This window comes from Cottoperca gobio, chromosome 22, assembly GCF_900634415.1.
Source record: "Cottoperca gobio chromosome 22, fCotGob3.1, whole genome shotgun sequence".
Classification (NCBI taxonomy): domain Eukaryota; kingdom Metazoa; phylum Chordata; class Actinopteri; order Perciformes; family Bovichtidae; genus Cottoperca; species Cottoperca gobio.
Window position 1 is genome coordinate 17,113,621 of NC_041376.1, and position 13,969 is coordinate 17,127,589.

The window sequence follows — 13,969 nt, forward strand, 5'->3', positions numbered from 1 at the left end:
AACACGCCCTCTATGGTTGAGGCAGAGCTGGAAGCTGATGGGGGATCATCGTCAATTTCCCTGATGGAAGTCACTGAGGTAGTCAAACAACTCCACAGTGGCAAAGCCGCAGGGGTTGATGAGATCCGTCCAGAAATGCTGAAGGCTTTGGGTGTTGAGGGGCTGTCTTGGTTGACACGCCTCGTCAACATTGCGTGGAAGTCTGGGACAGTGCCTAGGGGTTGGCAGACCGGGGTGGTGGTTCCCCTATTTAAAAAGGGGGACCCGAGAGTGTGTGCCAACTACAGGGGTATCACACTTCTCAGCCTCCCTGGTAAAGTCTACTCCAAGGTACTGGAAAGGAGGTTTCGGCCGGTAGTCGAACCTCTGATTGAAGAGGAACAATGCGGATTCCGTCCTGGTCGTGGAACAACGGACCAACTCTTCACTCTCGCAAGGATCCTGGAGGGGGCCTGGGAGTACGCCCATCCGGTCTACATGTGTTTTGTGGATCTGGAGAAGGCGTATGACCGGGTCCCCCGGGTGATACTGTGGGAGGTGCTGCGGGAGTATGGGGTGAGGGGGTCACTTTTGAGGGCCATCCAATCCCTGTACGCCCAAAGCGAGAGTTGTGTCCGGATACTCGGCAGTAAGTCGGACTCGTTTCCCGTGAATGTTGGCCTCCGCCAGGGCTGCGCTTTATCACCAATCCTGTTCGTGATTTTCATGGATAGGATATCGAGGCGTAGTCGTGGAGGAGAGGGGTTGCAGTTCGGTGACCTGAGGATCTCATCGCTGCTCTTTGCAGATGATGTGGTCCTTATGGCATCATCGGTCTGTGACCTTCAACAGTCACTGGATCGGTTCGCAGCCGAGTGTGAAGCGGTTGGGATGAGGATCAGCACCTCCAAATCTGAGGCCATGGCTCTCAGCAGGAAACCGGTGGATTGCCTACTCCGTGTAGGGAATGAGCCATTACCCCAAGTGAAGGAGTTCAAGTACCTCGGGGTCTTGTTCGCGAGTGAGGGGACAATGGAGCGAGAGATTGGCCGGAGAATCGGAGCAGCAGGGGCGGTATTACAGTCACTTTACCGCACCGTTGTGACGAAAAGAGAGCTGAGCCAGAAGGCAAAGCTCTCAATCTACCGGTCGATCTTCGTTCCTACCCTCACCTATGGTCATGAAGGCTGGGTCATGACCGAAAGAACGAGATCACGGGTACAAGCGGCCGAAATGGGTTTTCTCAGACGGGTGGCTGGCGTCTCCCTCAGAGATAGGGTGAGAAGCTCAGCCATCCGTGAGAGACTCGGAGTAGAACCGCTGCTCCTTTACGTTGAAAGGAGCCAGTTGAGGTGGTTCGGGCATCTAGTAAGGATGCCACCTGGGCGCCTCCCTAGGGAGGTGTTCCAGGCACGTCCAGCTGGGAGGAGACCCCGGGGAAGACCCAGGACTCGGTGGAGAGATTATATCTCCTCACTGGCCTGGGAACGCCTCAGGATCCCCCAGTCGGAGCTGGAGGATGTGGCCCGGAGAAGGGAAGATTGGGGTTCCTTACTGGAGCTGCTGCCCCCGCGACCCGATTCCGGATAAGCGGTAGACGATGGATGGATGGATGGATGGATAATAGGAGAGGATACAATCAGAAGATAATGTTTGGTTTGACGCTGCTGACAGCCCACACCGTGTTCTGATTGTTAATAATAATATTAAAATCTTGAAATCAATAATTTGGTGACTTTGTTCTTTAGCATGACTTACAACAGTACTGCCTGGAAGGGAAAAAGTAACCACTGAATGAAATCTGATCTCTGAGTGTGTGCTCCTTTCAGGAAGAGCTGAGGATCAGCTCCGTCTACTCTGTAAGCGGAGGGAACACCTTTACATCGCCTACCAGTGAGTACATTCATGTGTTCATTGTAAGGTTTTCAAAAGTATCGATACTTTCTCGATACCACCTGTTTAAAATGATACGATCTCCGGTAATCATACATTGGATAGTATCGAAAGTACAGAAGCTCCAAAAATCGTTCACGTTATTAGACACATCTGTTTCAGCAGCCAGTGGTTCAGAGCTGCACATTTTCCACACGTGTTATTTGTGATCCAAAAATGTACCGACCTTTCCCCTCTTATCCACTCAAGTGCCCGCAGCCGTCCCAGCTCCCCCGCAGACAACCTTTTTTATCCCAGGTAGAGGCGCTGTGCTACAAGCCATGGCTCCATTCCCTCTCAGACCTCCAGCTCCAATCCCAAACTCACTCCCATCTCTGATAGCTGCACCCCCACGCCAACCTCCGCCCTCCGTTCCTGGCAGCGTTCGCTGCAGCGGCTGCTCCAAGGTACTGTAGTAAGCTTTGGCTGTTTAAATAGATGTGCAAATCATTACGTTAGTTAACACCACTCATGTTGTATGCATCTTTATTAAGAAATATTTGCTGTATTGATCAGACATATTATTGACATGATTTGCAGAAACCATCGTTTTAACTTTGGGCAGTGATGTAGGTTTTTATTTTTTGCCAGTTTTATGTTTCATGGTTCTGTAAATGGTTGTAGGTTCTGCTGAAAGGCCAAACAGCATTCCAAAGAAAAGGTTCGACGCAGCTCTTCTGCTCCACCGTCTGTCTGACTGGCCACCTGCCTCCAGCCAACAAGAACCGCTCCTGTTTCCAGTGCAACAGGTTAGTCTTTGTTTCCCCTTGACATCAGTATGAACTGAAATCAGGGTTCAATTTAGGCAACGGTTATATTTTGCTGTTGTAGTTGAAGCAAAGGTTTTAGGGTTTTGCTATTTCTGACGGTCACGTGGTCTCAATTGGTCACATGGTTTATATCGATTTTATTATGTGAAACTTGATTCATATATTATTACATTCTGCTGCTTGACAAAAAAATAAAAATAGTTTCATACTGGCTTATGCTTTGTCCAGGTAATAATCTTGGTGGCACTGTTCCCTTGAAACATTGAAGCTTAATGTTTAATAAATATGTCTGTCAAATTGAAGTCAATATTCAACTTTTTGTCCTCTTTGCAACTTTGTATGTTTTGACTACTGTATTTATTCCGTGTGCTATTCTCTCTGCAGGGATATTCTTCAGCCAAGGGACATGATCACGATTCCAGGAGAGGACAACGCCTACCTTAACTTCTGTGGCCAGTTCTGTCTGTCTGTCTTTAGACACAAGAAGAAACAGGTCGACAAGATTCTCGACAAATGGGCTGACAAACAACTGGAGAAGAAACCTGAGAAGCCTCCTGAGAAGCCAGCAGAGCGACCCCCTGATAAACCCGTTTGTAGTGTCTGCAGGGTCTCTAATAGGGTAAGAGACACAGAAGTGTAGCTTTTACACTGAAGACAGATTTTGCTCAAGGTTCCTGTGTATTGACTCTACGGTCTAATTCTCTGTCTTCTGTCCTGTTATCATCTCTACAGCAGATTGAGCATGAGGTCACCCATCAAGGTCGTCTGCACAGACTCTGTAGTGATGCTTGTTTTGTAACATGGCGCAAGATGCGGCAGTTAGCCATGAACTGCTGCGAAGGCTGCGGACTTTACTGCAGTAGCAGCTCAGGCTCCTGTCAGACGCTCACAGTTGACAGATCTCAGCTCAACTTCTGTGGTCCAACCTGTATTGGCACCTACAAACAGGTATGTGTTTGTGTCAAAGAGGGTCAAAGATCATTTTTTTATAATCTTGTTTGGTTCCCTTCGAAATAACAATGGTTTAGTATTTATGACTGGAGCATGTAGGATGAACTCTCGGCTATAGATTTTTGCATATTATTCGGGATTCCCCAGTAGATCGGCCGCAGATCGCTATCAACAAATATTCAGTAAAAATGTGTGATCGGGAAGTCGGCCATGATGCTTTCTGGTCAGCGATCAGAAACCAACAACATTGACTGTTTGTGATTATTTATACAGTAAACTCACTATTGCGTGTCTGGGGGACTCAATCTATTGTTTCCCTGATAATGCTACATTGTGAACAACACATCGGTGTTAGCAGTCGATGGCAGCATAGTCCTGCTTGCCTTAACAGAGCTAACAGCTAACGTTGATGGCGGTTACATTGAATTACATTATGATGCGTTCAAGCTCAATTCAGTAAAAATGAGTGCATACGTAAATTATAATGTTATCATGTAATCAAACGTAATATTGTAAAATGTTAAAGTTTTTGGTTTAAAGAAGATATATAAATACATGTTTAACTACTAATGGCAATACTTCTTTAATTAAAGCAAATATTAACATAATCATCTCCTAATCATTTGAATTGTGTGTTTTTATGCAAATAACAACTATAGATGTCAATACCAAAGTAAAAGGATAACTGACTTGGATGGTTTAAATCAGGGGTGCCCAAAAGGTCGATCGCAAGTGTAGTGCGGGTATAATATAAAATATATAAATAAAATATACATATACGTTCCCTCAACGGAACCGCGCCACCAGAAATGCACCACTGTTTCGCTCCCGCACACACACCTAAAGTCAGAGACAGAGCGGAGGAGAGGAGTGGAGTGAACTACGCAACACACACACACACACACACACACACACACACACACACACACACACCCCGTCGCAGCATTTATTTTTAAGTACAGGTAGATCACCTGGACCTGGTCATTTCAAAAGTAGCTCACAAGCCCAAATAGTGTGGGCACCCCTGGTTTAAATCATCATATCTTGGGACGGTGGTGAAAGTGAATCTGCTTTCTTGTATACCAGCTGCTATAACAACAAAATTATCGGCGATATGGCTCATCGACCATTGGCAATCAGTATCTGCAGCAGAAAGAAGTGATCAGGTCATCCCTTTTATTTATTGGCTACTAATGGCAATAACATGTGAGTTTGACGAGCCAGAAATCATGTAACATCAGAAAGTCACACAGAGCACCCTCGTGCTCTTCATGCAAATGTGAACTTCTTCAATACTAATTGTGTTTTTGTTTAGACCTGCAGCAGAAAGACAGTCGAGTGTGCCTACTGTCACAAAATGGCCATAGTGTCCTCCACCATCATGGAACGAGACCATCGGGGCAAAGTCCAGCTTTACTGCTCGTCTCCTTGTGTGGAACAGAGTCGACCACCTCGACACATTCTCACTGGTAGGACACTCCCTTACATCTGAGCTGGTATATGCAGTCTTAAAGCAGAAATAAGGAAGAGGCTTCAGCTCTTCTCAGTGAGCATAACAATATTCTGACTCTTTCTCCACCTCCCTACACTTGTATTTTGAGTGTAATTATTTGGCCAAAAAAAGAGATAAAATGCACAATAAACAAAGTTAAAGATGAATTTGACTTATAGCGTTATTATTATAAAAACAGATCTTTCAAAATATTGTGAATTATGTTGGTGATATCTGATATTGTGACAACCTAATCACAACCAAAGCGTGTTTCATTATCATTATTATTATTTTTAATGATACCCTTTTCCCTCAGGTGCTGCATTCCCCTGCTGCCTGTGCAAGGTGTCGGCTGTTCCACAGTATCATCTGGCCATGGTGGACGGCACCATTCGTAACTTCTGCTCCTATGACTGCGTTTCTATATACAGGGTAAATAACTTTTTCGTATCTAACAAAAGTCGTTGATGGAGCATCCATTTGTCTAACCCTTGTCTTTGCGTAGATTTGATATTGCTGTTATTTTTCCAACCATGTCTTCACAGAAATCTGGTAACACCTCTCAGCCAGACCTGACCAATGGAACATCCGTTCTCAGGGACCCCTCCCTCAGAGATGCCCTCAAACAAGGGCCCTCTGCCGGAACCAGCTCAGTCCCTCCAATCCCTCAGGACTTCCCATCTTCAGTCGCCTACCCGGGCCACCATCCCAGTCATACCTCAGTGCCCCCACTGGTGTCTCCTTACCCAGCCATGTCCTCCCCAACTGTCCCAGGGCAAGTCCAGGCTCGAGCACCTGCAGGTCAGCCCCTGAAACCAGCAGAGGGCGGGCCCAGTGAGACCTCCAAGCTGACCTGCAATCAGTGCAGTAAAGAGTTCAACATAAAGCCGCTGCTATTCAATCACCAAGTAAGGAGCACCGCTCACATGCACATACAGACTCTATATATACAGATACTTAACCCTTATAACTTCCTGCATGACGAGTGTGCCTCTCATGATAATAATGTTAATGCTAATTGTTTCCTGCAGGGTCGTATTTCTGTGTTCTGCAGTAGGACGTGCTGTGAGCAGTTTAAAACCCAGAAGAATATCCTGATGCCGTGTGAGTGCTGTAAACAGGAGAAAGTGCTCTTTGACACCATCAGCTACAACCAACAGGACCTGACCTTCTGCAGTGAGAGTGAGTTTACATGGCTTTCCCCCTTCATCCTCTACCTTGCTTAGTTATTCCTGGGTCTTCTGTGGAAGCATTGTAGCCTTAAAGCTGCTTATTGAATTTGAAAATGCAGAATGTCTGATTTAATGCTGGTTGACATGGCCCAGTCACAATCTTGACAAAGCTGGCCCTAAAATGATGACAAACTGCCCCTCTGACCTTCCATACTTAAACAATTAGAAGCCATTTGCCCTTGCCCCCAAGCTTGAAGGCAGATGACTTGTTGCATTTTGGATTTAAAAACTATGAAGTCTGAGGAGAGCCTATATATGTACTGTTGTGGTGTTTAACCTCCTCGGACCCTGCATCCTCATATGAGGACGTTACATTTGGGCTTTGCTACACCTTATACTTTAATTCTGCTTAACTTTGACCTGCTGTCCTCATTCGTTAACACTTATTGCGCCCTCTTGTGGTAGCAAAGGCGGTGGTGCGGTGGCATTTACTCATTTTTATCTTTTAACTTCTTCGTGTCCGGCATTTAACAAAGGATGGCTCTGAGCAGAATGGTTCTTAATTCTATAACTATTGGCCACACATCCTTCTTCCACTCCCCAGCAGGTCGTGGTGATCCCGGTCAGATCATTGTGTTGACTTGGCCACCTGTATGGGCACTTCACTCCCTTACTGCTTGAGCCACATGGCCTCCTAATGCTCACCCTGAGGCTCCCACCAGGCCTGGGCTGTGTGCCACTATTGTGTGTCTACATCCTGGATCATGCCTGATACGTTCTCAGACCCATTCACAGATAGTGCCTCACTCTGTCTCAACTGGGCCTAATACATATGATACTCATTATGGTAACAACACAAAGCATTTACAACATTTTCCTTTTTGTAAATTATAACAGCCATTTGTTATAATCTCTTGAGTTCTTATTGTGCCCAAAGAGATAAAACTGCCCTCTTGTGAGAGCATGAGACTTTGCATTGAGCGGATTTATTATATTACTGAAACTCCGGACGATGTGCGGAACTGATTCTCTGGATTATTATCTTTCATATCCTAGCAAAATTGGTATTGGTAACTGAAATATCCCAAAACCGAATGTAATTGGGACTTGTGAATCGTAATTGAAACTATTAGATTCAGGAAATCAGTGGTCATACCCAGTCCTATTTGTAGTACTCTAATTCAAATAATAGAATAGCCCCCCTTCCTGTGTTCCAGGCTGTAAGCTCCTTTTCAAACATGAGCGGACGTCTCGTAACAAGGAGCATCCCTGGCGTCCCTGCACCTACTGCTCCGGCATCAGTCACAAGATGCTGCACAGCCACTATGGAGGCAGGATGGAGGAGTTCTGTAGACCCCACTGCATGTCCCAGTACACTGTGCTTTACTATGGGGTAAGATGTCCCACTACACTGTACATTGTCTGCCATTGAACCGAGGGGAGTGCCCTACTGTATGTTGAACATGGTCATATTTCTTTTAATCTTTCTCCATCTTCTCTGTATTGTCTTCTCTCCCCTTGCTCTCCCCTTGCTCTCCCCTTGCTCTCCCCTTGCTCTCCCCTTGCTCTCCTCCTCTTCTGTCCAGATGGGTCGATGTGACAGTTGTAGGAAACAGGGCTATATGACTGAGAAGCTGCAGTGTATGGGTTCAGTCCGTAATTTCTGCAACCTGCCCTGCCTGCTGCAGTACTGCTCCCTGCATTTTGAGACGAGCCAACACGGCAGCAGTAACGGAACTGGAACGGCCCCACAAACTCCATATGGTAAATCCTCCGTGTTATACAGTATGATGTTGAGGAACATTCTAAATGCCAACGCACCTCAAATGGTATTTCTCACAAGTTCCAGCTGACAGAAGAATAGAGTTGGGAGTTACTGTGCTGCAGGAGCATGCTCTAGTTGCTTTTGGGGTTTGACTGTTTTTGCTGAAAATGTCCTGAAACGTTTGCTTCAAGTATTTCTGTAAAACATAACATTTCCATGATTAACTAAGCAACAACCATAGGTACATTTAAATAAAACGTTTGTATATTCTTTACTTTTCACTTCATCCGGTTTGTTTGTGAGTTTGTCTAACCAAGTCCTGCTCGAGGAGAAGTCTCACTCTGACGTCTAGCGAGAGGTGACTTGTTGCTGTGGAAACGTGAGTGAGAGTTGGAGAGAGGAGTGCCGGTGTTCTCAGTTTGTTGTGTTGGAGATCAGAAAGAGTAGCTTCCTGTTATCTAAAATGTTTTCACTAGCTGATTTTCTACAATGTGGATGCGACGCAAGATTCCAGAACGAGATTCCTCAGAGCGAGACTTGTTTGGACACAATAACAAACAGAAAGCAAGAGATCAAGAAAAACGTTTTATTTCTCTGTGGGGTGCTTTCATAATGTTGTCCGACACTTAGAATAAGCGCCATGTGCTGTTTTGTTTGGCAAATTTAAGTGGAAACCAACACGCCCGATCAGCACAAAGAGGCACCGTGTCAGTCAGGCTCTGGAGTTCAACCAGTGGGAAGAGAATAGAGGTTAAAAAGGAAAGCTGTAACCGAGCATGTTGAATTACCACATCTTTGGCATGTTTCTCTCCCTCCAGCTCCAACCCAGCCCCACCATTCCTCAAAGATGAATCCTGTCATAGCGGATGTTGTGTCACTGGCCAATGGCTCTGCCACTCAGCCCAGTGTGTCTGCAGACACTGCGCTCACTGGTTAGTTATATCACTTATATAGTTAAGGCTGTACCGAATAGTGTGAAGCTTCATTCATAGCGTTGACGTTCGGATTCTAAACAGACATTTGAAAGCTGCGCAGCTTCTAAAACATCCATTATGATTATTAGTATTATACTATTTGTAGAATTAGATTCCAGAGGTGGCTGCGTACGATTGTTTCCAACTATTGAGCATTTTAAAGTCCAAAAGTCAAAATGTATTGAAAAAAGCTGGATGTAATCATTTATCTAAATTCATAACATGATTTTTGTGTAACAAAATATTCTGTTGCAATCCATATTTGTTGGTGTTTAACATTTCAAAAACAACATTTTCACAGTGGTTAAATCACTTTATTCCATTTGGGGATTTTGTTTCAGGATTAAAAATAATTCTTCAGCGTGATAACGTCAGAAAATATGAGGATAATGCTAAACATTGGAAGCTTCATTCAAAAATGTCAACAGAAGCTTTGAATGTAAAAACAGTATATATATAACATATATAAAGTCATATCGGTTCATTGTTTTATATTTTTATGATATGAATTTCTCACTGCGATTTAATCTCTTCTCTTTTCTAGGAGCACTTCCAACCTCCAACATTGACGGCAAGAACCTAGACCATGTATGTACTGTGTGTGTGTGTGTGTGTGTGTGTGTGTGTGTGTGTGTGTGTGTGTGTGAAACTAGTGTTGGCTTGGGCCGAGCAACAACATTTCCAGTAAAGTGTCAGAGTGTTGCATGCTGGGACAGAATCTAAAGATGGAGGGAGAAAGACTGTAATTTAACTGGGAGAGGAGCCCTGCCTGTCCTTTTATCTTTCCTTCCTCAAGTCACTGTGTGTGTGTGTGTGTGTGTGTGTGTGTGTGTGTGTGTGTGTGTGTGTGTGTGTGTGTGTGTGTGTGTGTGTGTGTGTGTGTGTGTGTGTGTGTGTGTGTGTGTGTGTGTGTGTGTGTGTGTGTGTGTGTGTGTGTGTGTGTGTGTGTGTGTGTGTTAGATTAGACCCTTCCTATAACTGTAGGTTTTGCTTCAAAAATGTTATAGGACCAAAGTCAGTACCCAAAAATAGGATTTGAGATCTGGTCAGAAATTAAGAAACAGTCCACTGCAGCATTTTTCTTTTTAAGAACTAGATCAGATCTTTGTTTAATGTTGCTGTTTTATTTTTTATGTCTATTTCCAGGCCAGCACTCAGACTGATGCCATGCGTGTGCCTGTGTCCCGTCGCCGTCAAATGAAGAACAAGTCAGTTCTGTGTCGGCCCTTCACTATGGACCAAGAGTGCATGTGCGAGCTGCCCACACCCTCCACTGAATCAGCAGGTAACTAGAAAAAACGCACAAGCGAATGTGGGTAGGTTAGTTTTTGTTCCAGCTCGTTCTCAGAGTACAGAATGCTGCAGCAGGATTTAGGTGCAAGTTTCATCTTGACTGCATCCAGCAGCTTTACTGACAGTAAAATGCACGAAGGCTGCAACTACAACTATTTTGAAAATGGATTAATCTGTCGATCATTACTTAGATTAATCGTTTATAATCGTATGAAGAGAAAAGGATTTATTTTAAAGCAAACGTAACGGACAGAAATACCTTCCGTCAGTTTTTTCTCTGTTTTGTAAAAGATTAATGTAGCCGGGCGTTATCTCATCACATGAGCTACACACTAGTTTCCAACTATTTTTATAATTGATTTTATTCAATTTGTTGATTGAGCCCTAAAATGCACCACACAGTGTCCAAATATCAAATGGACAAAGTATATAATCGACCATCTCTGTACTCGCTGAGTGTTAAATCTTCAGTCCTGCTGGTGTGTGATCAAAACAAACCGCTGCTGGTTTTGGTGGGTTAGGTTTCACTACGCTATGTTTTATTAGTTTCATATGACACAAAGGAGCAATTTAGAATCCAGAAGTTGAATTGTCACCAAAGTAAAAACTACATTTAACGTTGTGCTTTGTGGCATATGATATTAAGCAAGAAAAGGGTAATATAGTGGGCCTAAACTGATTTTCAATTAATGAAAGAATATCAGGCTTTTCTGCCAAGACAAAGATGCAATTCTGTGGGAAACGCATAAATACACAAAACATAGTCGACACTAGTGGTACTAAAATGTGTTGCAAACTTGAGTTTTTTGGTTTTTCAATCCAGAATAATTGGTATGAGTTATACATCAGTCAACGCTAAGACCTACCGCAAACATGAATAATAACACCTGGCTTTAGTAGCACTGATGGAGGAAGCCATTTTCCTTCAGGTCATGGCTGGTGTGCTTTTTGTAGGGTGTTTGTCACAACCCTACTCAACATCTAATTCATTTTCATTCATTTTTTTGGTTCATTCAATTATTCGTTGTTCACTACTAGCTGTTTCAATAGTTGCACCAGCTCTGCTAGATAGCTCCTCGCAACCCGACCAGCCATCTGCGGAAGCATCCACATGTCCAGCGCCGTCGCCGAAACCTCAGGGAGAAACTCAGCCGTGTAATGGCGTGCCAGCGCGCCTATCCGGACGCCATTTCTTGGGCAAGAGGGAGACTGACTCTGACTGCAAGGTCTGCTCACAACACAAGAGGAAGAGGGTGGAGGAAAAAGAGCAGGAGAATAAGAAGCAGAAGATGGATGAGGAGCCAGAGAAGAAAACAGAGGAAGAGTCGGAGCAGGGAGCAAACTCGTGTGATGAGAACAATGGGGAGAGAAAAGAGGGGGAGCACTCGGAAACTAGACATTGTGAGGAGAAGAGCGGGACACCGAGGAGGCAGACGTCGTTTTACTGTAAGACGTGTTCGGGAGAGCCCAGCCTCTGTCCTGTGCCCTGTTTTGAACTCTACCACACCCGACTGATCTACAAAACAGCTCCTGAACTGGAAACACAAGGTGAGCCTTCTGAATTACACACAATAATTATTTATTATACTCTAAATATATAATAACACCATTTAAAATAATATATATTATAAGTTCTTTACAGCTGTATCCACTTCAAGGATTCCTAATTTGTGTTTGTAACTTATAACTTTGTTAAAAGGACGGTTCACTCCCAAATGAATACATGTTTTCCTCCTCTCCGTAGAGCTATTTATCAATCTAATTGTTTTGATGCTGAGTGTTGGAGGAATCGTCCGTAGAGATGTCGGCCTTTTCTCCAAAATAATGGAACTAGATGGCGCTCACTGTGTCACTGTGTCACCGTGTGCTCTGCACAACTCAACAGCAATTCTGACTCACTTATTCAAGATGATCCACAGACCTGCTTGTGAGCGGTTTCATGTAGGAACTATTTTCTGTCTACTCGTACGAGAGGTTTGTGACGGCACGAGATGTTAACATTAATGGCGCCCTCCTCGGCTGAGCTGTAACCTTAGCTAGCTGAGTAGAGTCCTTGTGCGCAGTGATACGGTTGACGGGTGTAGTTCGATAGAAAGAAAATAGTTCCTCCATGAAACTGCTCACAACAAGGTCTGTGGATTATCTTGAGTAACCGGGTCATGGTTTCTGGAAAGACACGTTGCTGTTGAGTTTTTTAAATCAATTTGTTTGGCGTTGAGCACCACAAGCGCAGTGCCATCTACTTCCATTCTCCAACACTGGGTAACTCTCACCCAAACAATCTAGATTGATAAATGACACTAAAGGTAAGAAGATTTTGGGGTGAACTGTCCCCTTCAGAGGAACAACAATGATGCACTGACATGATCTGTTGACATTTATGTGCTTTTTCCAAGTCAATTCATCTGACTTCTTAAGAGGGTCGAGTGTATCACCCGAGTCTTTCTCTCCACAGCCTCCTGACCTGCTGACACGAGAAGTCGTCTTCCACACTGACCCGGACAAAGATTAGACCACTACAGGGTTAACCGGCTGTGTTTACACCTACACTTTAGTGACCTTAATTGCTTTTCTTTGTACTTGACTGTTTAAGTTCAACCCTGCAAAGACAGAATACCAAATCGTTGTCAGCAGTTACATGAATGTGTACTTGTGCTTCGACACATAAATGGCAGTATTTATGCAGTACAGACTTTCATAACTGTCTGTATCGTCTTCCTATTAAGGGTATTTATTTTGTGTGATGGTACTCTGTGACTGATGGACGAACACTACGGTTGAGATACTTCCTCAGTGCTTCACTGACCTACATCATGGTACTGTTAGTAAAAATACATTTTTACCTCAATAATGAATCTGTCGCCATACATGGACTTATTATTAATAGTGATCGTGGTACATTTATCAAGTGTCTTAAAACTTGTGAATCTTATGTTTCATTTGCTAATGTGTTTTATTCGTGTCAATGAACTATGCTGCCACTTTATTCCCTATACACACACACACAAGTATGTTCTATAACTTTACCTTACAGGTTGAAAAGTCATTCACTGTGTCACTACAGCAGTAATGACACCTGTCGACTGTAAGTAACCTGATCCTTACATTTATGAAGGTCACTCGTGCCTCCCTGCTTGCCCAGAATAAACCTGGAAGTTGTGTCACTGCAGGTTTCTTATGAACATTAAGGCTGAAGGTTTTCAAAGTGGGAGGTGGGCCTTCCCGGGGGGGCTCCAACCTGTTTCAGGGAAGGCTCAGTGACTGGAAGTGAAAACATATTACATTAGTTATTAGAAGAAGATCACAGAGACGGTTCAGAGATATAGTCGTTTGTTTTCCCACTTTCCTGGACAGGCCTTTCTTTATAAATTTAATGTAGACTGAAATGTTGTTAAATTGCAGTATTACGCTCTCTTGCCTCAATTGTTGACTGTCTATGGGATCAAATAACATAATTCTGATCCCAGAGGCATCCAGGCATTAGACAAAGTTTTGTCTGAGGAGGCCCACAGTCTGACTTTGAAACCTTCTGGTTTAGGCCAAAACGATATGTTTGTTAAGTTAGCTCCTAAACGTTTGCCATATACAACAGGGCAAGTGAACAAATACATGCAGGTTCATGGAGCTTGATTCAGGCAAGT

The 13,969-nt window shown here is 44.0% G+C and overlaps 1 protein-coding gene across 4 annotated transcripts in view; it reads left to right on the forward strand.

Annotated features, from left to right (window-relative positions):
- The window catches only part of LOC115027012 (zinc finger MYM-type protein 4), a 30,861-nt gene that overhangs the window by 6,533 nt on the left and 10,359 nt on the right, over window positions 1-13,969 (forward strand). For 3 of the 4 annotated variants that reach the window (XM_029459973.1, XM_029459971.1, XM_029459974.1), the window contains exons 5-18: window positions 1,809-1,872; window positions 2,122-2,318; window positions 2,536-2,660; window positions 3,066-3,300; window positions 3,414-3,629; window positions 4,948-5,101; window positions 5,441-5,556; window positions 5,670-6,032; window positions 6,156-6,306; window positions 7,514-7,689; window positions 7,883-8,060; window positions 8,880-8,993; window positions 9,580-9,623; window positions 10,182-10,320. In XM_029459973.1, coding sequence (XP_029315833.1) covers window positions 1,809-1,872; window positions 2,122-2,318; window positions 2,536-2,660; window positions 3,066-3,300; window positions 3,414-3,629; window positions 4,948-5,101; window positions 5,441-5,556; window positions 5,670-6,032; window positions 6,156-6,306; window positions 7,514-7,689; window positions 7,883-8,060; window positions 8,880-8,993; window positions 9,580-9,623; window positions 10,182-10,320 — 2,272 coding nt within the window. The remainder of the gene's footprint in view (window positions 1-1,808; window positions 1,873-2,121; window positions 2,319-2,535; window positions 2,661-3,065; window positions 3,301-3,413; window positions 3,630-4,947; window positions 5,102-5,440; window positions 5,557-5,669; window positions 6,033-6,155; window positions 6,307-7,513; window positions 7,690-7,882; window positions 8,061-8,879; window positions 8,994-9,579; window positions 9,624-10,181; window positions 10,321-13,969) is intronic. The other variant, XM_029459972.1, reaches the window with a different exon arrangement.